This window comes from Antennarius striatus, chromosome 6, assembly GCF_040054535.1.
Source record: "Antennarius striatus isolate MH-2024 chromosome 6, ASM4005453v1, whole genome shotgun sequence".
In the NCBI taxonomy this organism is placed as follows: Eukaryota; Metazoa; Chordata; class Actinopteri; order Lophiiformes; family Antennariidae; genus Antennarius; species Antennarius striatus.
The window spans coordinates 10,432,206-10,458,671 of NC_090781.1; the positions used below are offsets into that span (position 1 = coordinate 10,432,206).

At 40.1% G+C, this 26,466-nt stretch overlaps 1 protein-coding gene across 3 annotated transcripts in view; it reads right to left on the reverse strand.

The window, feature by feature from the left end:
- The window catches only part of cadm1b (cell adhesion molecule 1b), a 162,660-nt gene that overhangs the window by 34,897 nt on the left and 101,297 nt on the right, over positions 1 to 26,466 (reverse strand). For all 3 annotated transcript variants that reach the window (XM_068318289.1, XM_068318288.1, XM_068318290.1), the window contains exons 2-3: positions 20,418 to 20,438; positions 11,643 to 11,789 (exon numbers count right to left, since the gene is read on the reverse strand). In XM_068318289.1, coding sequence (XP_068174390.1) covers positions 11,643 to 11,789; positions 20,418 to 20,438 — 168 coding nt within the window. The remainder of the gene's footprint in view (positions 1 to 11,642; positions 11,790 to 20,417; positions 20,439 to 26,466) is intronic.

Here is a 26,466-nt window from a genome sequence, read left to right on the forward strand (position 1 = left end):
GTCATGGGTGGATGCATTGAACCCTCGTATTCCAGAAAAAGGAGAGGCATTCAAACATACATAATGAATTAAATCACAGCACAGAAGTGCAGGAGATTGGATGCTTGAACCTTGAAAATCAGAAGGGGTCTGGAATCTGTATACAAATGCAGGTATCTTGGCTGAATTTCCTTTTAATGTTGTCAAACTAGGTTAGCAAGTTTTTGCTTTGCCTTTCATTTGGGTCAGCCCTCATCCTGGAGCACTCTTTTACATAAACAGGTTGGCTTGATTTGATTGGAAGCCCTTTTGATGTTTTGACCGGTCTCGTTTATCTGGTCGTCTCTCTGCATCTGTCAAGCTAATGAACTACATTCATTCTCTGTTTAAGGTAAAGGGAGTTTTTTATTCCCTTCAGGATTTACACTTAGCATCACGATCATTACCCAAGGTCTCTGGGCAGTATCAACATGAAACCTCATCCCCTGATGTACCTGAGAGCCCTTTGAAAGGGAAACAATGACACTGATGTACTTTGAGAGCTGAAGCATCTAAAAAGAAGGGAAACCCTTCACCTACGGAAGGCTGCATTATTTTTTTCAAGAGGCTGTTTCATAACTGGCTGGCTGTTTACACAACAGCACATAGGGTTATCTATTAAAATGTATTACTTTCTTTATTAATGTCTAGTTTTTATTCCTCTGTTTTCATGCAATTTCACCAAAAAGAAAACCAATGAGGAAACCAATCACTGATTACTTTCATTAAGATTAATCTGCTGATTATTTTCTCAGTTAATCATTTAATCTGTAAAATATCTGAAAATAACATCTCACAGTTGCTTAATTCCGAAGTTGACAGCTTGTTTGTCAGACCAACAGTCCAAAACCCACAGTTATTTAGTTCAGACCAACAAAACAGAAAATCGTTCATATTGAAGCTGAAGCCAGTGAATCCCAAAAGTTTTTTGAGGACCCCCCCCCCCAAAAAAAATAAAATTAAATGATTACCAAAACATGTTCTTGTTTTTTTTTCTCTAAGCCAAATAGTTCCTTAATCAACTAATTATTTCAACTTGTTTTGTTCTAATGCTCTCCTCAAAGATCTGAAGATCACATGAAAAAAATATGTCATGACATATTTTAACATTTTGTACGGGTGCCTTCAGTATTTTCTATATAACTTAATATGGTGCTTTATATAGCTCCTCTTATTACGTTAGTGCTGTGTTTTAGGCCCACAGTACAACATTTTAGGAAGCAGATGAGATCTATCAATCCAAAGGTTACAGAGAGATATAATTATACTGTAAGAACGCAATTTTGGAACAAAATTTTTGGAAAACTGCTTTGATAAATTTAGGTTATTTTTAAATCTTATATTAAATTGTCTACATGGTTTTTTTTCAATGGTTTGAAACTACCAAACCAAATCAAACCAAGCCAAATCAAACAGTTTATGTGCCTCTAAGCACCACAATTACAGTCATTCCTTTGCTTATTCGCGATTCAAGATGTGCGGCTTCACTACATTGTGATTTTAAGTGGGTAGTCACGTGATACTGTACACTCATGCTATTGCTATTGGCTGACAGAATCCGTGTGTAAACAGCATTACGAGACTCATAGTTCCTCCTGAAATTTTTCTTTAATAAAAAAGTTCTTTAAAAAGTCTATAAAAGAAAAGGCAATATAGATATAAGGTGGTTTAATATTGGGATTGAGAGGGTTCAAAAATGTTTAAATTACCGTAAATAAAAAAATAAATATTTTGTCCCTATATGGCGAAATTCTGTTGTCTGCGGGTGGTTCTGGAACGTATTAACCATAAGTAACAAGGGATTACTGTACTTGTGAATTGTATGTCATAAAATTGGTGGCATTATTGTTTTATTATTATTTCATTATTGTTTATATATATATATTATTTATATTGTAATAAATATAAATACACTGATCCCTCATTACTCAAAGTTAATGCGTTCCCGGACCAGCCACAAATAACAAAATTCAGGGATATTGCGACAAACTATTTATTTTACAATTTATGGGATCTTGTATTCATCTCATGAACTGGTTGCCTTTTCAATTTTTATAGATTGGAAATGCTCTTCTCTTGTCTTTGTACAATTAATATAGAAAGCTCCTCGGGATTATTAAAGTACATATCTATATCTTTATCTATCTTATGATCACGTGCATGCTGCACCTTCACCGTCATTGGGAAAAGCACAATAAACAAAGGTGAAGATGAAGTCAATTGCATCAATTTTCTTTTTCTAAAGGTGCAAAAGAAAACATTATGTACTGTATGTATAAATGCATGCCAGATTACAATTGTATACAGTATATGGACTGTATTATACTGTATACTGTATGTATCCAGAGGACTAATGATGGATAATGCTACAATAGAAATATTCAGTTGACCTTCACTGGTCTGTTATTCTCTCACTGCTGGAGTGGTTTGTTTTATATGGCTTCCACTTCGCTTGCAGTAGCTGTTGTTGTAACTCCTGTTGTGTCTCTGTGTCGCTGCTGTTTGCTCGTTTATGTACAAAAATCTGTCACAGTATTGAGCAGCCCTGTTGACAGGTAACAATGTCTCTGGTTGAAGGGGTCCTGACAGAAACAGTAATTCCTGAGGAGCAGAGCCTAGAATAAATAGCGCCATAGGGCTCACGAGACCCCCTCACAGGGAACATATCCAAATGACACCCGTCAGAAATCAGATTCAAATTTGGAATTACATTCAAAAAAATTAGGGAACAGTTCATCATCGTAGTTTAACACCAAGTCAATGAACCTTTGGAGCTATCAATCTGGCATGTAGGAAGCACATGTGATCATGAATCAATTTCACCTGGGTGAATGAAAATGAGGACCGGTGCAATGAAGAAGACAACCCCCAAAAAGTAAATGGTGATCATAGGCAGTAGCTTTCTCCTCATCATTTATGACTGGTTCTTTTTCAGGTGTGTGTTTTTATACTCTCCTTGTGGTATGAAGTTGTAAATGTAAAGTGGTACAACTCCAGGTCCACAGGTAGTTCAGTATCTCCGGGAAGACATCCATTTGGGACCTCTAAATTCTGTTAGTCAGGGGTCTACCAGGAGGAACTCTTCAGATTGTTAAACCTTACTTTAGTGCAAAGGGCATCAGGTTCCTTCTGGTGCAGAACAATGCCTTGCCTCATTTGGCATGTGTAGGCAGTTTCTGAATGAAAAAATCATTGATGTCACTGAATGGTCCTTATGTTCCTTTGACCTAAATCCAATTAAGCACCTATGAGACGTTATGTATCCAGGCATGTCATGCAGCCAAGTACCACTACAGAAGCTCAGTGATACCCTGATACAAGTCTGGCAGGAGATCCCCGGGAAAACCATTTGTCAAATCATTGGAAACCTACACTGATGTCTGGAGTGCATACAGGCATGCAAAGGCCATAGACAGAATGTAATCACATAATTATTTCAAGTTTGATGAGCCTATGATGTCAGATTTTTACTTTAACATTCAGTGTGATTTTGAATCCAACCCTACATGGGTTGATGACTTTGTTTTCCATTGAACCTTGTTGCGACCTTACTTTAGTGCAAAGGGCATCAGGTTCCTTCTGGTGCAGAACAATGCCTTGCCTCATTTGGCATGTGTAGGCAGTTTCTGAATGAAAAAATCATTGATGTCACTGAATGGTCCTTATGTTCCTTTGACCTAAATCCAATTAAGCACCTATGAGACGTTATGTATCCAGGCATGTCATGCAGCCAAGTACCACTACAGAAGCTCAGTGATACCCTGATACAAGTCTGGCAGGAGATCCCCGGGAAAACCATTTGTCAAATCATTGGAAACCTACACTGATGTCTGGAGTGCATACAGGCATGCAAAGGCCATAGACAGAATGTAATCACATAATTATTTCAAGTTTGATGAGCCTATGATGTCAGATTTTTACTTTAACATTCAGTGTGATTTTGAATCCAACCCTACATGGGTTGATGACTTTGTTTTCCATTGAACCTTGTTGCGTATCCTTCTTCTCAACAAATTATGCAGCACCAATCATGAAAAAAGTCATTCATCAAGATCCGATGTGGAATTTCCCTTAATGATTTTGAGCAGCCTTCTTCTCCTTTAGGCTTTTCCCCTTCAGGGGTCGCCACAGTGAATCAGTTGCCTCCATCCAACCCTGTCTTCTGCATCCTCTTCTCTCACACCAACTACCTTCATGTCCTCTTTCACTACATCCATAAACCTCCTGTTTGGTCTTCCTCTAGGCCTCCTGCCTGGCAGCTCAAAACTCAGTAATTTCAAAAACTTTTTGTGTCTTGTATTTTACATTGGAACTACATTGACTAAAAGAGAGAATAAGCACAGTGATGCAGTGGTTCATACTGTCATCTCACAGTCAGAAGCTCCCGGTTCAAATCTGACTGGGATTTTGTTATGTGGAGCACAGGTGTTCTGTGCGTGGGTTCTTACTGGGCTCTTCAGGCTCCTCTCTTTACGAAAATATTACAAAACGGGATAAGCATTATAAGTGAATGAATTCTACAGGCTCCACTCCTAGATCCCGTTGAGATTTAAGAGGGAAAAATCCCAGTATCTACAACTATCTAAATAGTATTTTCTACTTCATGGTGTCATAATAAATTTGTTCAAATTGTTGAGCACATCATGACCTAAGCTGTGTATGAATCCATTCCTCTCAGCCATTCCCTCTGACAGTTTTAGGTGTTTTTATAGCAATATGACAAAGATGTGTGTTCAAACTCCCTTGACGCTCTTGGAAAGTGAGGAAATGGAACACACGTCTCACCAGCTAGACTAGTGAAAAAACAGCTGGGATGTAATATAGACTGAAATGAAGGTTGTTCCTCATTCACCTTGAATCTTGGCTTTGATCCCAGATCCAAACAAGTAGAAAAGCAGAGACAAAACCTCACCTCCAAGTAGAAGTCTTCCATATGCTCATGCATAATCATAAAATTCAATATCCTAATCTACAAGATTATCGTAAAATCAAGTAGTGGCAAGGACACAGAAGCGTTTACATTATGGTAGCACTCTGTATTATCTCATTTTAATCTTGCTGTATTCTGAATTTAATGACTTCTGTAAGAGTCAAAAAGTCAAGGATAGAATGAGACATTCACCTAAAGACCTTGATTGCCTTGCTTGCTGCTACAGTAATCCCTCGTGCATTTGCTCATCAACATGCGCTGTTTAACCTCATCGCAGATTTTTAGTAGGTTCTATTGGTTGACGACATCTGTAAGTGCGCTGCGTTTCGTAAGTCTCGGAACGCAGCGCACGTCCGTGAGACACAAAAGCGCTTTAGACAGTCTATAAGAGCGTGGGAAAAGGTGATACAGATATAAGCTGGTTCAACATCAGTATCGGAGGGCTCATAAACATTACTGTAAATTATTTAAATTACTGTAAAATAATATAATAAATAGTTTGTTGCTATATCGAATTTTGTTTTCGTGGGCCGTTTCTGGAACACATTAACCGCGAGTAACGAGGGATCACTGTATATCAAAAAATGTGTTTTCTTAAGCACAGGATGCCTGAAAATATGAGACCATCACAAAAACACTTCAAAACATAAAGCAAAATCAAGCAGTCCTGAAGTATGCACTTAAATAAAAATTAATGTTGGTAATGAAATTAATATTTAAAATATAAAGTATAAGTATCCTCAAATTCTAAATGATGCAGTGTTCACTGACTTTGTAAAAATTTCTTCCAACATTAAATGAGTAATTAACTTGCATTGATAAGGCAAATAAGCCAGTCAAGTTTCAATCATCTTTGTAAAATTTATTCACACAATGAGGCAAAAAGCAGGTGGGACATGAAAAAAAAAGTGTGTGTAATGGGTGCAGGTGATCCACAACAAGATTTGTCTTCTGATTTCTTAATATGCTTCCAATGCATTGATTCAGAATAAACCAAGTGAATTATATGGTGCAACTCCGGTAACAAAAAAAGTTGGGAAGCTGCCAGACACAGAATGTAGTCATTGCAAACAAAGTGTGTTCACCAGCAGTGTTCCCAATACCATCTACTTAATATTATTCATGCCACCATGTGTTTAACAAAGTAGTGAGTCTCAGCCTTTCTCCTGAATGACCGAGCCTGATGACGTTTTCATTATTCTAGTCCCAATGCTGACTATTTCTACTATCAGTCCAACTGTTTTGTCAGTGAAATGGTCCAATCAGATGTGGTTGAACATTTCATGCCTTTCTCATATAATAACAACAACAACAACAACAACAACAACAACAACAACAACAATAATAATAATAATAATAATAATAATATCAATAATAATAAATAGTTCCAATAACAAATACTGTAGTTATTAACTGTTATTGTTATTGTGGATGCACATATCTGTGTCTCTGTCTCTCTCTCTCTTGCCCCCTCCCTCCCTCCACCCAACCACCTACCTCTCTGTCTGTCTGTCTGTCTTTCTGTCCTTCCATGGTTGATCGGTCAGAGGACCACTGACATTGAGTCTTGGATGGTCTGAACATTTCTTCTTGTCTCCATGCTCTTACTCATGAATTATTTTGGCATTGCTGTAGAATGAAGACACTCTATAGAACTGCTTTTTTTGACATGTTCCTTGATGTAACTAACAAAAATAACTATGAAAAAATTTGGGCCTTCAGTTTAACGCGTTAATTAGATTAATTAATTACACTGCACATTAACGCGCTATAAAAATTAACACAATTAATCGTGAGTAAGTTAATGCGCAATCATTTTAAATTTGGCCCATTGAGGGACCCGTAGGCTGCAGTGACATCACTTCGTACCTGCACCACTAGTCAAAAGCAGGGTGACTGACAAGAGACGGACAAGACACAAGCGAGCGAAGCAAGCCCATTCGGACCCTTGGGCGGAAAGTTTATTTATAAAAAGAACAAAGACGTGACTATCAATAAAAATGCAATGGTTTGTACCTTTTGTAAAAGAGACTTTTCATATCACCGAAGCAGCTCCAGCCTAACGTATCATTTAAATGCAAAACATGTCATGGACACAGAGTTGTCTTATCAGTTCCTGTAACGTTAGCGTACCCTTTTAAAGGAAATGCCTGTTGCAGTGGTTCTTAACCTGGGTTCGATCGAACCCTAGGGTTCGGTGAGTCGGTCTCAGGGGTTCGGCAGAGATGGGGATCAAGACAAAACACCCGACACATCATGTCAGGTATTTTTGCCGAACATACAGGAATCAGTGTACGTTTGACACATCGTGTCAATTCGTGGTGACACGCCCCCCTTAGCCATCACTGGCTACAGGTGATCATGTGACGCTACATCGATTAGCCTACCTGTGCTACAGGGGATTTTGCGCACTCAGTAGTCGATTTACGCCTGTCATGATGGTACGTCATCTGATTTCTTTATTAATATTTTAATTCATAGTAACTAAGTTGAGCAACAAAAGAACGTGGTCGGACGAATATGTGCAAAGTGAATTTACATGTACTGTATAATGGAACGTGATGGGAGTCAGCGTTCTGCATGTCAAGTTGAGCAACTCTAGTCTCGCACTGGCAAAAATAAAGAAATACTTCCTTAAGCTGCATGGAAAACAAAAGAAACAGACTTTGCTGTGAAAATGACATCAGAGTAGCACTTGCCGAGGTGAAGCCACAGCAGAAGTCACACTGATTTGCAGGTATGTCATTTCATGTCAGTTCATGCACTGTCTCGGTTTTGTTCTTTAAAAAAGGTGACATTAATGCACAATTCATTAAATACACCAGTACTTATGTCTTAAATTTGAATTGCTGTATTGAGTCAGGTTTAGTATTCATTTTGATTGAGAGTCTGCTTATGTGCCTATTTGAGACTCAGCCTTATTTTATTTCTGAATTTTATTTTTTAAATTAACTGTATTTGTATCGCATTTTTGAGAAATGCACCTGGTCTAATTGGTTTGCTGATGTGCTTGGCCTTTTTTCTTTTGAATTTCATTTATAAAGCACACTTAACCAATAAAAATGTGGATTTCAAATCTTCTCTTCTTGGTGTATTCTATTGATTAGTCATACACTACAATTTTGTAATGTCCTAGAATTAAAATTCTTTATTTAGGGGCCTTTAGCAGGTATGAGATTAAAATGTGATTTATTAGATTAATTAATTACAAATCCTGTAATTAATTACTTTTTTTTTAATCGCCTGACAGCACTAGAAAAAATAAAAATAAATTTACATGGCTTTTTATCAAAAATTTGTTATGGGAATCAATATCAGATTTGTGTATATTTGAAAAATTACTTTTGGCGATATAACAAATAAATACAGATTTATAAATACAGAGGGTTGCGTCAGGAAGGGCATCCGGCGTAAAACTTTTGCCAAATCAAAGATGCGAATCAAACCTATGACTTCCATACCGGATCGGTCGAGGCCCGGGTTAACAACGACCGCCATCGGCGCTGTTGACCTACAGGGCGCCGGTGGAAATTGGATTACTGTTGGTCGAAGAAGGAGAGGAGGAAAGTGCGTTCGCTCGAAGAAAGAGAAGAGGAACACCAAGAGTATAGGACTGAGAGTAGGGACGTTGAATGTTGGAACTATGACAGGAAAAGGTAGAGAGTTGGTTGACATGATGCAGAGGAGGAAGGTAGACATACTGTGTGTCCAGGAGACCAGGTGGAAAGGTAGCAAGGCTAGAAGTTTAGGAGCAGGGTTCAAGTTGTTCTATCATGGTATAGATGGGAAGAGAAATGGAGTAGGAGTTATCTTGAAGGAGGAGTTTGTTAGGAATGTCCTGGAGGTAAAAAGAGTGTCGGATAGAGTGATGAGTCTGAAGCTAGAAATAGAAGGTGTGATGTTCAATGTTGTTAGTGGGTATGCTCCACAGGTAGGATGTGAGCTGGAGGAGAAGGAGAAATTCTGGTCGGACTTTGATGAAGTGATGCAGAGCTTGCCTAGAAGTGAGAGAGTTGTCATTGGAGCAGACTTCAATGGACATGTTGGTGCAGGAAACAGAGGGGATGAGGATGTGATGGGCAGGTTTGGTATCCAGGAGAGGAACGCAGAAGGACAGATGGTAGTTGACTTTGCAAAAAGGATGGAAATGGCTGTTGTGAATACTTTCTTCCAGAAGAGGCAGGAACATAGAGTGACCTATAAGAGTGGCGGTAGGAGCACACAGGTAGACTACATCTTGTGTAGACGGTCTAACCTGAAGGAGATCAGTGACTGTAAAGTAGTGGTAGGTGAGAGTGTAGCCAAACAGCATAGGATGGTGGTGTGTAGGATGACTCTGGTGGTGAGGAAGATCAAGAGGGCAAAGGCAGAGCAGAAGACGAAATGGTGGAAGCTGAAAAAGGAAGAGTGTTGCATGACTTTTAGGAGGGAGTTAAGACAGGCTCTGGGTGGTCAGGAGGTGCTTCCAGATGACTGGACAACTACAGCTAATGTGATCAGGGAGACAGGTAGGAGAGTACTTGGTGTGTCATCTGGAAGGAAAGTAGATAAGGAGACTTGGTGGTGGAATGAGGAGGTACAGGAGTGCATACAGAGAAAGAGGTTAGCTAAGAAGAAGTGGGACACTGAGAGGACCGAGGAGAGTAGACAGGAGTACAGGGAGATGCAGCGTAAGGTGAAGGTAGAGGTAGCAAAGGCCAAACAAGAAGCTTATGATGACTTGTATGCTAGGTTGGACAGTAAGGAGGGAGAGACTGATCTATACCGGTTGGCAAGACAGAGAGACAGAGATGGGAAGGACGTGCAGCAGGTTAGGGTGATTAAGGATAGGGATGGAAGTCTATTGACAGGTGCCAGTAGTGTGATGGGAAGATGGAAAGAGTACTTTGAAGAGTTGATGAACGTGGAAAATGAGAGAGAACAAAGACTAGAAGAGGTGACTGTTGTGGACCAGGATGTAGCAAAGATTAGTCAGGATGAAGTGAGGAGGGCATTGAAGAGGATGAAGAGTGGAAAGGCAGTTGGTCCTGATGATATACCTGTAGAGGTATGGAAGTGTCTAGGAGAGGTGGCAGTAGAGTTTCTGACTGGGTTGTTCAACAGGATCTTAGATAGTGAGAAGATGCCTGAGGAATGGAGGAGTAGTGTGCTGGTGCCCATTTTTAAGAACAAGGGAGATGTGCAGAGTTGTGGCAACTACAGAGGAATAAAGCTGATGAGCCATACAATGAAGTTATGGGAGAGAGTAGTGGAAGCTAGACTAAGGGCAGAAGTGAGCATTTGTGAGCAGCAGTATGGTTTCATGCCAAAAAAGAGTACCACAGATGCAGTATTTGCTCTGAGGATGTTGATAGAGAAGTACAGAGAAGGCCAGAGGGAGCTGCATTGTGTTTTTGTAGATCTAGAGAAAGCTTATGACAGGGTGCCCAGAGAGGAACTGTGGTATTGTATGAGGAAGTCTGGAGTGGCAGAGAAGTATGTTAGAGCAGTGCAGGACATGTATGAGGACTGTAGGACAGTGGTGAGGTGTGCTGTAGGTGTGACAGAGGAGTTCAAGGTGGAGGTGGGACTGCATCAGGGATCAGCTCTGAGCCCCTTCTTGTTCGCTATGGTGATGGACAGGCTGACAGACGAGGTTAGACAGGAATCACCATGGACTATGATGTTTGCAGATGACATTGTGATCTGCGGTGAGAGCAGGGAACAGGTGGAGGAGAAGCTAGAGAGGTGGAGGTTTGTCCTGGAAAGGAGAGGAATGAAGGTTAGCCGCAGTAAGACAGAGTACATGTGTGTGAATGAGAGGGACCCAAGTGGAAGAGTGAGGTTACAGGGAGAAGAGATCAAGAAGGTGGAGGATTTTAAGTACTTAGGGTCAACAGTCCAGAGCAATGGAGAGTGCGGAAAAGAGGTGAAGAAGCGTGTACAGGCAGGATGGTACGGGTGGAGGAAAGTGTCAGGTGTGATGTGTGATAGAAGAGTATCAGCTAAAATGAAAGGAAAGGTGTACAAAACTGTGGTGAGACCAGCGATGTTGTTTGGTCTAGAGACAGTGTCACTGAAGAAAAGACAGGAGACAGAGCTGGAGGTAGCAGAGATGAAGATGCTGAGGTTCTCTCTGGGAGTGACCAGGAAGGATAGGATCAGGAATGAGTACATCAGAGGGACAGCACATGTTAGAGGTTTTGGAGATAAAGTCAGAGAGGCCAGACTGAAATGGTTTGGACATGTCCAGAGGAGAGATAGTGAATATATTGGTAGAAGGATGCTGAGTTTTGAACCGCCAGGCAGGAGACCTAGAGCAAGACCAAAGAGGAGGTTTATGGATGTAATGAGGGAAGACATGAAGATAGTTGGTGTGAGTGAAGAGGATTCAAAGGACAGGGCTAGATGGAGGAAATTGATTCGCTGTGGCGACCCCTGAAGGGAAAAGCCGAAAGGAAAAGAAGAAGACTTTTGGCGATATAAGTATATTTATAGGTATATGTTTGAACTCTTTTCAAATGAGTCAGAAATGATTCTGTTAATTAGAAATGTGTTTTCAAGTGTAAGAATGTTGACTACTAAATTAAAAAAAAATACTATTCTTTGCTTTCAAACAATTTTAGTTTAGTGGCTGTAAAACCAATGTTTGCACAATAGCCAACGGGTTTGCAGGAGACATATTTTAAATTGAGTCTCAGGCACCAGGACTCACGTCTAACATCTTTAAAGTAGATGGTCTGCCTGTTGGGGTTGAGCAGCTGGATGACTGAGTCGTCGTTGTTCTTCACTCTGCAGCTGATGGTGGCCATCTCCCCCTCGATCACCGATATGTTGTCAGTTGCCAAGTTCTGTCCTTCAACTTCACAAAACAGAAAACAAATGCAGATGTAAATGACTTCTTTTTCAACTGCAGACTGGATATTTACAGCCTATCAAATATTTGTTTTTCTTGCAACAGGGACTGCATGTAAACACATGCACAGTGTAAAGATGTTTGCAGCCATGTCTAATCCTTTTAATATAAGAGCCATGTGCACTGTTTGTCACTATTGATCTCCCCCAGCTCAGAGTGGGATCTGTGAGTCAGTGCCAGATGGGCTGTAAGCTCTGCTGCCCACGAAGGTAGGGAGAGAGGAGAGGATAGAGAGAAAAATAGACAAAGAAAGAGTGCAGGAAAGTGCGAAGTCGTAGATATGGGCAGGGTGGAGGATGAGGAGAAGAGAAAGAGGGGGAGTTAAATAGAGAGGAAGACAGAGATGAGCCTGGCTGGATGCTGTTTATGGCTGAGCTTTATCAGAGCTCTCCATCTGACGTTCCATGTGACCACTGTGTGCTCCGTGTGCTCAGCTGTTCTGTTCTGTATCTCTTGGAATAAAAGTGCTGTAAGCATCTGAGTTGCTCTCCTCACACTGATGTTGTTACCACAGACAAACCCTGGACCTTGTCATCGTAACTTACACTTCATATCAAAGCCTTTGGATATACAGTAATGCCTTGCTTTGGTTCCCTTCCATCTTTCAAGAAAAAAAGAGGACGAGAATCAAAAGTTACCCCTTACTTTAAGAACATTTATTTGTTCAGAGCCAAACATATGAACAAACAAATGGAGTACGTATAGAGAATGGAGAATGCCTCTGATTCACACCAGTAAAGATCAAGCTCTTAAGTGTAGCCACAGGAAAACATCAGAAGCACACTAACATTTACAGTTGTCAGACACCTCTATTGCTTTCTGGCATTTTTATAAGGTGGAGGAAGAGAAGAACAAAACACCTGCATTTTGAGATAGTGATAATAGGAACAGACAGACAAACTAACATGATTCTAAATTAACTCTGGGAATCCGTCAAGTAATAAGAAATTCACCTCCTGTAGAGAAAAAGCTCCTCAGACCTGTCTGATGTAATGAGCTAGCTATTTCATTCTGCTATGGTGCCAGGAAAAGTTCAAGACAAGAAGGTAAAAACATATGAATTATGTACAGGAGTCCATGAATTATTTGGAGTTTGTATTAACTATGTGTTAAAGCGCTTTGATATAATTTAATTCAAAAAATAAATGTAGCTGCACATTCAGGTTCAGGGTTTACCAGGTCAAACCTTTCCAATGGCCACCAGGGGAAGAGTTCCAGCAGGGGAGGGTTCTGTGGTTGACAAAGTATGTAACTACGTGCAGGCCTTCTAAATGTTTTTCTGCACATTTTTCATACTGACAGCATTGTTACAGGCCAGCAGACAGAGGGCTGGGCTGTGGTGAATATTGTCCTGAGGAAGCATTTTCAAGATTAAAAAAAAAAAATGCTATGGATGAATCTGCAGAACCTCAGTACACATCATACCCAATGGTCTCTGGATTCTATGATGTTTGTAAAAAGTTAAGGGGAATGGTTAGTTGTACCAGTTTTTTTCACTTTGAGTAAATAGATGTTTGACTGTTTTTGTGTGGCCCTACAATAAAACGGCAACTTGTCCAGGGTGTAACCTGCTTCCAGCCTAATGAAAGCTGGGAGAGGCTCCAGCGTAAACAGGTGACTCAGATTCAGATAAGCGGTTGAAGATAAGATTACTGATTGTTTTGTCTTCAAAAAGATGAATGAATACATAATAAAACATATTGCTAAAAATGTGCCAAACTTAGCCATGAAACTATTTTTCCTCTTTGGTCCTGGGCAGCTGTTACAAAGTCACCCTAAAAAAAGGAAATGAAATCATAATTGGATGGTTTTTCCATCAAATGTGAGAATGCAAAATAAAGAGTGGAAATGGTAAATTAAAATGAAACATGGGAATGAAATGCCGACAGACTACTTTATAGCATAATCAAAATGCTGAAACAGAACATATCAGCAAATAAAGAATCAATAAAAGCAGAAGCTGATGATGTCAGTACTGTACCCACGGTCACTCCCACCACCATCGCCCTGAGAGCTGAGCGTGGCTCATAAATGTAGTGATTCATTCAGTCAAATAAATGTTGTCCCTGAACGTTATCCAGGTAGCAATTACCTTTCTCTTATAAATGTATTTGCTGTTATAAATCACCTGTATAACAGTGTAATTTCCAGAGGACAGGGTTCAGGACAGAAAGATTGCGGTCGGTTAATAAAAACACAAACATTAATTTTAGGTCTAGCCACATGCATTCAGGTCAGACTCACTAGACACCCAATCACAGCCCCTGAATTCCAAATTGCTTGTTAAAGTTTATCGGCACAGAAACGAAATGCAGGACTGTGATGAGTTTGTTTTTTTTTGTTTTTTTAAATCTACATTGATTAAAACGCAAGCAAAAAAAAAACAGACTCCAGGCTGGTTGAAGACCTTTCAACCCTCATCTAAGAGGCTTCTTCAGTTCTGAACTGAAGAAGTCCTAGTTGATTCTTTTTTACCATTCTTGATATACCGTGACCTGGATAAGACAGAACCTGCACAGAAGCCCACAAGTTCGGCCTATCCTGCGAACACAGCAGAGCACTAACACCGAACCGTGACAACCATAGATTAGTTAGGTGCATCCAAGAAGAACCTTCCACGACTGAGGAACCACGCAGAAGGAGCTAACGGGTATGCTTATGACCAAAAAGAATTGAGCCACCTTCCTGTGGCTCAGTAACTTATTGTAGAGACAAAAACTGAGAAGGATATTTGCGGATGAAACACTGACTCTCAACGACACTATCTGGGGAGAGTCATTGTTGAGGCTCGGGGTAGGACACACTCAAAGATCTCTTGAATGCACAACAGGAACTCCAAAAAGAGAAAGAATTGATGTAAATCAAGATTTGCTCTCTCAAATCATAGCTGCATTGTGCCACACCTGGAGAACAGGTACTCATCATACATGAAAAAATTGATGGGAAGCAGGACGGACAACTTTCAAAAGTAAGTGAATGCATTGAAGCTTCAGATCGGTATTGTCAAGCAGAAATAATTAGAGACACAATGTTGTTTATCTACAGAGGAAATGACCATGAGCCAGCTGAGGAAGGAGGAGTTGGAAAAGATGCTAAGATGCTACCTCCCGACTGGACGAGATGAAAAATTGTAGATCATCTTGAGGAGCAGAAAAGGGAGATGAACACCCTTACAAGCTGCTCTGAAGGAGACAGATCAACAGCCTGGGAGACAGGAACACCAAAAAGAGACAGACCAGACAGAAATGGAGATCTCTCTCAAATTACAGCTACACTGTGCCAACCAAGATAATCAAGAAGACCCCCAGTGACACACCTAAAGAATAGGCACATCTCATACAGGAAAAAAGATGATGAAAAGCAGGAAGGATACAAAAAGAAGTGAAGCTGGAGCCCATTGCTAAGAAACAGCGACAAGCAGAATTTGAACAGAATGGGTGGTTTCTCCTTATTAGAACATCAATCTGAGCACTACCATAAAAAAGCGAAGGAAGAAGCAGGAGAAAAAGATGGTAAGATTGATCTCTCAACTGGATGAGATGGAGAAACCCAGAGGCAACCATGTGGCACAGTTTGGGGAACAGAAAAGCTAAACCTCCTTACAGCTGCTTTGAAGAAGAAGGATGAGCAACAGCTGGAGAGCCATCAGCTGCAGTGGCAAGAGAATAAGTCACTTCGTTAGGACAAAGAACTTCTGAAAGAGATCCTGATGAAGAAGGAGCAGGATCCAAGCATGAAGACTTGGCAACGCCAGAAAAGTCAGGCCAAAGACGTGGTTGCACATTTCAGGTATCTAGTCCGTTTGAAGATTTGAGAACACGTTCCTAATCTGGGTCTAAAGGACTAAACAAGCATTCAACCACAAAACTGTTCCTTTGTAATGCTTGTGCGTTAAGTTAGCTTCCTTGCTTTTCAGCATTAAAGATACATTACAGTTACAAGTGGCGACATGATGGTGCAGTGGACAGTGCTTCATAAATGGAATAATATATTTTTGAAAAGTTTTACACTAAAATGAGGCAATTTATCTACCAAATCTACAGTAAGTTTCTCATAGAGGCTTCAGAAGTGTCAGATCTCTTCAAATTAGTGTCAGACCCTCATTCCAACCACTTGTCAAGTAAAATAGGCTCAAAACTAACTCATTAACTCTCCTTTCACTATTCTCTTTTTATAATATGAGTAAAAATTTCAAACCAGAAAGTGACGTGTTTCTTCTTGACCCTCTGTGGTGTATTGATGAGGGTTTAGCAGGTTATTAATAGTGGATTATAATTACCAACTCAGAAATAAGACAAAAGGTAATTTAGTTATTATTATATACATTCATCTCCTTTTTAGTGAAGTCAATCTTTAGCTATCCTGCTTTTTGTTGTTGCTCGTCTTTTCCTTCTCCCACATGTATTCAGCACTCAGCTAGTCTTCTGTGCAGTGTTGATGGTGACAAGTTGTTGCTCTTTTGTGATTCGCAGATTAGATGTAAATCATTTGAGTTAGTGAGAACTGTTTGTGAAAGGGGACCTCTTCACATCCATTCATTCACCTTCTTAACCATTGTTTCCACTTTTGTGGGTCACAGGGTGCCGGAGTCTATCCCAGTGGACTTGTGGGCAGGATGTGGGGTACACTCTAGGTGCGACGATGGTGCACCATGGAGTAAAGAACCTCTGCAGACACAGGGAGCACGTACAAACTCCGCACACAGCAGGATTCAAACCTGGAACCATCTTGCTGTGAGGTGACACCACTACCCACTGCTTTAAGGTGGCACCCACTTCTCCACAGTATTTATCTGAATATATATTGAAAGAGTCAGTAACTAAACATCTCAACAACACAACTGACATAAAATTTCACTTAATGTCTGTAAATAAAAGGTTATGAACGCTGAGCCAACGTCCTTTGACTAACTTGAGCAGTGGAGTCTGAAAGTCTTTTCTGCTCAGGCGTCATGCCCTAACTCTATGATTCTCTCACCACAGCTGACTCAAATGGCTCCATGGCTCAGAACCATCTAGATCAGACCCAGAAAATTTGGGGTTAAGGTTAGGGTTTACTGCATTGTTCTGCAGAAACATGGAATCAAATTGTGATCTATGGGGCTCATGCATCAGTGGCACATCTGGAGGAGACAGAATGAATTACACTGTCTGCTGAGAAGAAAGCCTTATCTACAGTGAAGTGTGGACGAGGTTCAATGTCTATGGATTAAAATTTGTGTTACATTTGTTGAATTGAGCTATATGAACTGCTCATTCACTCATATGGTAAATAGCACATTTATGACATTGAGTAAATAATAGAAGCTGGTATACTAACAGCAACAAAAAGCTGTAGCACCTAGCTACAGAGTGTTTTTGATTTTATATGATGACCTGGGGTTGAGATGACTGAAGTCGGACATAGTTTTCACCCTGAGTCGTGACCATACAGCTAAAAAGATTCTTGTATGCTAAACTTGCAAAAAGCAAACTCTTACCAAAACAAATTTATATTCGTATTATTTCTGATCAGCCCAGTAGAAATTAATGCTACTGTTAAGTCGGTATGGACTGGTTAAAATCCACATAATCTTTACGTGTAGACCCAAAATATGAAAATCTGCAATAGCATCTAGTATTCTGGAGTGCTTCCATGCGTGCACTAAGTGTTGAAGAACACAAAGAGAAAGCAGTGTGAAGGGTTTTGATGTTTATTTAATTTTACCGCTCTAAAAGTAATATATTTGGCAGTCAAAACAGCCGAGACGCCTCAAAGCAAGGTTATTCCACTCCCAATCTGTTGGACTGAGAGAAAGGGAAAGCAATGGATAAATTCTCCATAAGGTTTTGCAGCCCCAAGCAAGGTTGGTTCCCCTCCAATATCACAGCCTAGGCTCATCTCCAATTCAAAACACACATAAATAACGTTGCTGTGATTAGCAATCCCATCAAAGTGAAAACAGGCCACTTTGTGGAACATGGAGGGTTTTTGCAATTGGAGTAAACATTTTCAATTGCCTCAGCATCCTGGTCATGATTGGGTGCAAATGAGGAGAGCCAGTCATTAATTCTGGACGGTGGGTGGGGACAGTGGGGGAGTGGGCAGAGGCATGGCACAGATGACTGGCTGATAAATTCATACTCATTCCAGCAGCTGTCTGGAAGAGTAAAGTGCCTGTATCTCTACACATGGCTGCCCTCCTGTTCCTGCATCACAACATACTGAATGAAACAGTCGGAGAGAAACACAGACCTTCAGAAGTCTGTGCGCTCTCCAAGGGGATGTACAATCTGGTATCAAGTGTCTGGCTCGGTTCATCAGCCGTACTCAAAATGGTAAACAGCACCTACCCTGACCAATTTGGACAAAACTTGACGAAATCAAGAAATTTTAGCAAACCGGCTCCTGCAGCACAAGTTCAGAAACCTTTGAATCAAGTTGTCTCTCACTTTGAACTTTCCTCTTGTTTTTACATCAAAAGACATGAAAGGGGAAGCAAAAAGCAGGACAGCCAGCCCCTCAATCCCTCTCCCTTGAGTCGCCGCTGTCTGCAGCCATCATGTCCTTTCAAGACACAAGCAGGACTACAGACAGTCATTAACAATAAGTTTCTCCCTCTCTTCCTCTGATGCCGTCATTTACTGCTATGTCTCTTTATCCAGCCCGGTCATTAAACCCTGATACTCAAGATGAAATAGAGTTGTAAGGATGTTCCCAAGTAAGAAGGTTTCTGTCAGGGTAGAATGAATGCAGACCCTTTTTCCCCCATCCCATGAAAGGGTTCAAACGTTTCTTACCACTAATTTGATCATTTTTTTCTTTTTTCTTATTTAAACCAAAGTCAGGCACTCTTTGAAACTCAGTCTGACTGTTTTTTATAAAAATGCCACAACGTAACTTGATAATAACATAAAAATATACAAATAATGCTAAATGTGGAGTAAAAACAAATAATATAAATCACATATTACTAAATTAAAAACAAACAAACCCTGAATGACTAAAATAAAAAAAAAAGTAGCTGTTTGAATCACTTACCAAAGATCAAAAGAGACATTTAACAGACAATTATCAACATTCACAACTACATTACTACCAATCAGATGGATAGAAACCAGTGAAATTAGTTTACCATCAAATTTTAGAGCATTATCACCAATTTATGTCACAGAATATGTACTTCACTAAAAATGGTGATTAAAACAATGTGAAAGTATGAGAGCATCAGAAAAATGTACTTACAGTAACAAAATATTTACATATTTCTGTTTCAGTCGGGTTAGAGTTGGGTTTAGGATTAGGATTAGGGTTTGGCTAATCTTTTTTTTTTCACAGGAAACAGCACAACGTGTTTCACTGACGATCCAATGTGGTCTTTATTGTTTTATTTAATTTCAATTATTTTTTGATTAACTGTATTAATCCCCATAGGGACATTATTAGTCCACTCTAATACACTGGTTATTAGTTGTAAGCATATATATATATATACAGTATATATATGGTGGGCACTGGCCCTTACACACACCCCCCCACACACACACACACACATGCAGGTGATAGGGAGGTAGAGTGACATGCAGCTCCTTCGTGGTGCGCCCCCAGTGAACAACTTATAAAGGGGGCAGCGCCTTGCTCTGGGGCGCCTTGGCAGGTGAACTGACACTTCCCACTATCAGTTCACACTCTGAAATGTTTTGCCAGACACAGGTCTTGAACCGGCGACTTCTGGTCCGCAGTGTAAGACTGAGCTACTGCCGCCCCTTATTTAGCCTCAGAAGGAGAATTATCAAAACCTGTAAATAAACCTTTCAATCTATAGATTATTAGCTTTGAAATAAAGACTGAATGTCTTCTGGATGGAAAGAGGATGAAAGATAACCAGCTAAAAGATACATTCCTCTCAATAAAGTACAACTGCACTATAGAAACACACACACACACACACACACACACACGCACACACACGCACGCACAGACATAAATATGTGACTTAAAAAACCCTTTCTTTTTAGCCATGTTGAGCGTAAAAGCAACAACTAAGTTAATTAAAAGATTTTGCACTAGTCATCATTCCTGAAGATCAATTTGTCCAATGTATTGGTTGGTAGATATTTTCAAATATATTCTCTTGAAACTCACCTGCTCTTTGAGTTAAAAAAATAAAAGGTTAAATGTTGATACAATAAAGAAAAGGTTCGGGTTCATGTTAGGCGAATGTGTTGTTTTAATTTTGATAAATACTCTCAAACAATTTGTTTGATTTTGCTGTTGGTATAATAAGTACACATCCTAGCACCATCAGAATAAAAATTAATTCATAACAAGATGGCCAAAAGGGCTAGACAGAAATTGATATTTATTTGCTGCTACATATGGCAAGATTTGATTTGAAAATATAAAAAAGAAAAGTGAGATATTGCAACTGCACAGCTTTCTCTTCTATCCTGAAAATAGGATCCACATACATATACAACCAGCTAGTGATGTAAATGTGCACAGATAAACAGACTGCTATGGACAGCCAATCAACAGACACAGACAGAAGCAAGCACTTCCAAATGAACAGCAGGAAACAAAAAGAAGAAGTACCTGTCACAATTTCAGCAGCTCCTGTTGCAGCGCAGGCATGGACATGGAGAGAAGAGAAGAAAACAGACATATCATGAGCAGACAGCAAGAAGAGGCCAATATTCCACTTGTAACAAAAAAACAAAACAAAACAAAACAAAACAAAAACCTTTGAGTATTTCTTAATTCCTAAAAAATGTAATGGAATTTGTTAAATCAAGCTGTAATGATGTGCTGTTTGTGTTCATTTTAACCAAGAATAAGAATACAAAATGGTATCATCATTTATCATCATTTAAAACAAAACAAAAACAAAACAAAACACTGGAGTATGCAATGCTGACACAATGAAACATTTCCTCTCTTCAACCATTTCTAAAATTAATACAGAAGTACAGAGGGACTATGTCCCTGATTGAGATTCCAGTCAATCCCCACTGTGGAGCAGCCACAGCCTCCCCCAGGACCTGTGATGTATCTTGGAGAGGAGAGCACCCATTTGGAACCAGACTGGCATCTCACAGGGCATGGGAGACTGGCATGCTCCCAAGTCCCTGCAGCAGTTCTCAGGGCCCTGCACCCCTGGGAGAACTTCCATCATTCATTGTCTACTATTCATAAACAAGCCAGTTTTCTTCCTCTCTCCCTCCTCCTTCACTCACTGCTCCTCCCTTGACTCTTGCTGCATATCCACACCTATATTTTTATATTTCACACACCGTCTTTTATTATATTGACGTCTTGAAACTTATTCACTCCAGTTGTGAGCAATGTGAGCTGATTGTAAAGTATGTTGCAGTGACTGCTTTTCTAACTTGTCATTGCTGGCTTAATAAGGGTGTAAGGTATGACACATGTCCTTGTTATACTCCTTTGTGTATTTTCAATGTGTCAGCAGTTCCCTCAGGACAACGACGTGTGGGACAAATTACACATGTTGGGAAACAAATTTTGAACATCGTCCAAAATCTCAAGGCCCTGCATCTTTCAAACCTTCAAATGTCAGTCAAAAATTTTATGGCCCAATAATTCAGCATAATAAGGCTTCTGAGGTGATTCAGCCTCAGATACAAGTGGTTTAAAATATTTGCCTGGAAGATGGAGGTTTACAGCCAAACTTGTGCTTGAATGGGCTCACCATATGTGTCCTAGTCCACCCAGCTCTCAGGACCACCTATTATGAGGCCTTTGAGCTGCGTAATTGCCAGGTAATTATGATGTTATTGCAACATTATGTAAATGACTAATTATGATCTTGTACATGTTGTACATATTTATCCTGGTTTTATGTTGCTTTGTCAGGAGTGTGACCGAGAAAAATACAGCGCTATAACACTGGGACATCTCAGTGTTTAATCAGCCGAGACCTATATCTAAATAGGGAGACTTGTGATATAGTGTGGTGACACCTTCTCTAACCCTGCAGTATGAGCCACTTTCTGCTGGTGGCCTCTGAAGGGGCTATAAATAGCTTTGTGGCGTGTCTTCCATGCTCCTGTTCCCTCCCCTGTACCTGCAGCACATTAGGGAGAAGTTATGAGGTGCCAGCTCGACTGTGATTAGATGTCATGGCTGTCGCTCTGCTTAGACAGTGCTGACAGACAGATTTCTGAGGGAATGCGTGTGATGGCATTCACGCGAGAGCAGCCATTGCACCAACCTGTCAGTCAAGTCATATGACATTGAACAGTCCAACTGTCCTCCAAAGGATGTCTGTCCTTGTCTCCTCAACTTGTCTACTATTTATCCAAACCTCACCCCCGTGTTCTGCACAAAGGGGAGCATCATGTTCAGAAAGAGGAAGGAGGAACATTGCTCTCTTTTCTTCTTACAGAGATGCTGCATTTCCTCATACAATATGATTTCCATAAGAAGTCAAACTCTGATTGCTATAATAATAATATTAATACTAATAACACTAATAATAATAATATAACAAGTACCAAGGCAGTCAGAGACTAACATCCCGCGAAGGGTAGGTCAGGGGACCCTGAAAGTAGTACCTGACAAGTGCTTTGACCTTTCAGGGTAGGTCAAAGCTATGCGCTAGCTTTGACTATAGATCAAAGCTAGTGCATAGATAGATCAAAGCACTAGCTTTGATCTATGGTCTTACGCTGTACGCTGGCCTTCTCCCTCATATTTCTATCTTAAACAGTTCCTGAGTCTACAACAGTTGAAATTTGACCCTAACCTAGTTTTCTCTAGGTCATCATCTCATTTTCATCCCCATTTTCATCCCCTTTGCCACCTGTAATCTGTTTTATCTTTCCAGCTGCAACGGTTGCGAAGATATTTGGTGGACATACGAATGAACGGACGAACAGACGAACGCTGACAATTAAAATACATCACCGCTTTGAAGCGGGATGTTATAATAATAATAATAATAATAATAATAATAATAATAATAATAATAATAATAATAATAATAATAATAATAATAATAATAATAATAATAATAACCAGCATTTTGTAGATATTTAATGTCCTTACAGAGTGGCTGTCTGTGAGGCAAATTTGGTACACAGCATCTTTCTTTCTCTCTCCCTCTCTCTGAGTCTCTCCATTGCTCAGTAAAAGCAGTGGGGTAACACTAATGAGGCAACATTTCGTCTCAATACTAGCGCAATGCCTTTGAATTAATGTCCTCCCTTTCAGGTAAAACATTCCCTTGCTTATTTATGCTCATGATCTGCAGCTTGTTGCATGTCAACCTAGTGTGTGATCATGCCACATAAGAGGACATAACAGAGTCGGATGACAGAGCTCCATGTAATTGTGTGTGTGGAGCGATTCTGTCTCGCTACATGTGGCCCACTGTGTTTTCATTTAATTAGAAGGATCAGAGGTGGGTTTCAAACTTTTGTTCTTCAAGGAAATCGGTGGACAAGCGAGCTCCTGCAGAGTGGACCCAGAAGATACAGCAGATTATTAAGGCTATGATTAAAAAAAAAAAAGTTCCGTCAATCCATAAAAAAAACAAAAAACAAAAAAACCAGTCCAACACCCCACACCTGACTTTGTTGTCAAGGGGATTGATTTTCAAATCAACATAAAATGCAGAATATAAAAAAAAGTATATGCAAGCAAATCATTGTATTCGTCTTATTATAATCAATAGACTGATCACTGATTAATTTCTTGCTATTGTTAGACTGAAAGCAGCTTCCCAAATGACTCAAATTTAACCACTATGTTCTATCTAGCATTCTGCTTTAGCAAAATGAATATTTGGGTTGATTGTATTGTCTGTTTATAGACTTACTATAATTAAAATTGTCAATTTCCATTGTTTTCTGACCTTTAACATACTAATTGTTCCAATTTGCTTGCGGAACCGTTAAACTGAAGATATCATTCAAAGCTCTGGAAAAAGCCAGAAGGTGAAACTCCGGCTGAGATTGCGTGAGGTTACAATAGGAAGAAAGAAACGTGCTGAAAGCGATACGGATGAAATCCTAACTGACCTCACACATTCTTTTTATGCACAATTCCCCGCACCAGTGAAAACTGCATGATATGACTGAAAGCCCTGGAAAAAAGTAGTAAATAGCAGTAATAAGAAGTTTGGCATCACTATGATGGTTTTCAAAAAAAGGTTTTACCTTTATGCAGTATTTAATAATGGAGCTGCATTTTATTTACAACCTTGACCTGCTTCTCTTATTATCAATTTTCAGTCATGGCTAATAGTAAAATAAAATCAAACATGTCAGTGATATTTCAGAAAATGCTTACCTGTGAACAATACAGGGAATACTCAGATTACTTTTCCCATAAACGGACTAAAATACATCAATCTGGTAAGCTAACAGGAGATGCAGAGCATGCTTCTGCTCGATAAATTTTAATGGATAGGAGATTTTGTAAATATCCACACAGAGGAGGTTAATTGCTGGCTGTTAATGGGATTGCTTTGTAAATGTCTAATCTATGACCTGAATGTTTTTGCTGTACTCACAAAATGCCAGGAGGACACATGTAGCTGACTTACTCAGACAGATTACGGGATAATCCTGGCAGATAAAAGCAGATATATTGAATTTGTTGCCCTGCTTCCTCCTTTTGCTATGGGCACCTACTACTGCAAATAAATAACAATAGGCAGATGTTCTCATGAATAAAAGTCTAAATTAAGCCATCAGTAATGTCTTTCAAAACAAAAAAGGTGTGTAGTCTCATTAGCGTACAAGGCTGGGTCTTATTACTCACATCGCAAATGAGAATGTCTCAGCAGCTGCCAAAAAAAGAAGCTGCTGCGAAAACAGCAACCAGCCGCTTTAATGACAGCTCAGGTAGTGTTCAGTCCTTACAGTCATGTCAAGAAAAAAGGAGCGCCAGCTCATTTCTGACTACTTTAGACACCAGACTGCTGCTCCACACAGGCTCGCATGACAGACACAAAAGCTCTCCCTGTTACACCGCTTCAAAATGCAAAAATAAAAGTGGAATTAAAAGAGGCAGCACTGGCTTCCTGTCACGGTCACGCATCTATCAAACGGTAATTTGACATAATAAAGCAGAGCTATTCTAGTCGGCAGGGTGGCTCAGGCATAATCTCAACATAATAAGCATAGTACAATAGTACACTATAAAGCAATGCTGATTGTGACAAATGCAGTAACTTCAGAGGTCTATAAATCACAGAGCAACTGCCTTTGCTGTGAGGTACAGTGATTTCCTCTTTCCTAACAGGCACAATGATTCACTGTTATGTTAACAAAAGTAGTTGACTAAGCACGGACTTAAGTGCATCAGCGGTGTATGTGCTCTGAACCCCGAAGCCATGCAGCAGGGAGACATTCCTGCTTAACGCCGGTGCAAAGCTTAATGTCTGGAAAAGTGACACATCCCATCTCGTTCGGATTGTCTATTTCCGGTGACGCTGCATGTTTTTGCACCCCCCCCCTTTCAGAGGCGTCAGGCACAATGAAGCCTCTTTGCAGAGCCTTGTTCTCATTTTTTTCTCTCTTTTTAAGCGAAAGCTGTGACAGGAATGCATGCATTCGTTACCACAGGAGAGAAAGTGAAGATCTGATTCAACATGCAGGCCTGCCCGAAACAAAACACAGGCACAAAGATACGCATCAAAGTCTCGCAAGGAGTCTTGAGGGAGGAATTTTTGTTATTCTAGAGCCGTTTAATGCCTCACTTGCACTAGGAAAACCAACACAAGCATTACTGTGTGCTGTCAGCCAGTATGTCTGCTTACTCACTATGAATGTATGTATGTGTGAGGGGTAATTAGGACATTAAGGAGAAGCTTATGACAAACTTGTCATCACCACAGCCTGCCCGGTGGAAAGGAGGTGGTCAGAGGAGTAAGAGGGGGTCTAACAGGGTCAACAGACAGCTGGTGCGCCACCACTCACTGTCTGGATGCTCCGAGAGAATATTAAACCATTGGGGCCTCGGCCAAGATGCTCCGTCATTTATAGGAAATACAACGCTGTCAGAGGCACAGAGTAATCTGTTCTCCTCTTATAAAACTTCTATTGGTTTTGTTTAATCTTGGAATATGACAACATGACCATAATAAAGGCAGAAATAAGGTGCCTTTGAGGTAATTGAGGTTATTTTGTAAATACATGGATTTAAAACAAAGAAATTGTTGCTGTCTTCTTTTCTGTTCACACTTTCCTCTTTAATAAAGATAAATCTGTGCCGTCTGACACCTCCTGTGCATGTGGCCCCAGCAGAGAGAGGCTCTATTACAGCATGAGACATATTAAACACATCCCCCAAGGATGATGACCTTGGCGATGACATACCATTAATTGTATGGATGGATTATTATCATCACTACAATAACATGACTCCTTTTTCTAGTCCACTCTCCATAACACCTGTGCCCTCTCTGGGCTGCCTCTGCTCATACACTCATAATCACATCTATCAGCCCAAAACGTTAACTGCAACCGGGGATGTTAAACACGCCCATTTGTTTGCTGTTGTAATGTCTTTTGTGCGCCTCATTCAGGCACCTGTCAGACACACACCTGCTGCTTCTGTGCTAACAGAAAAGGCAGAGGGAAGGCCTTTTGTTTCCTCACAGAGTTTATAATCA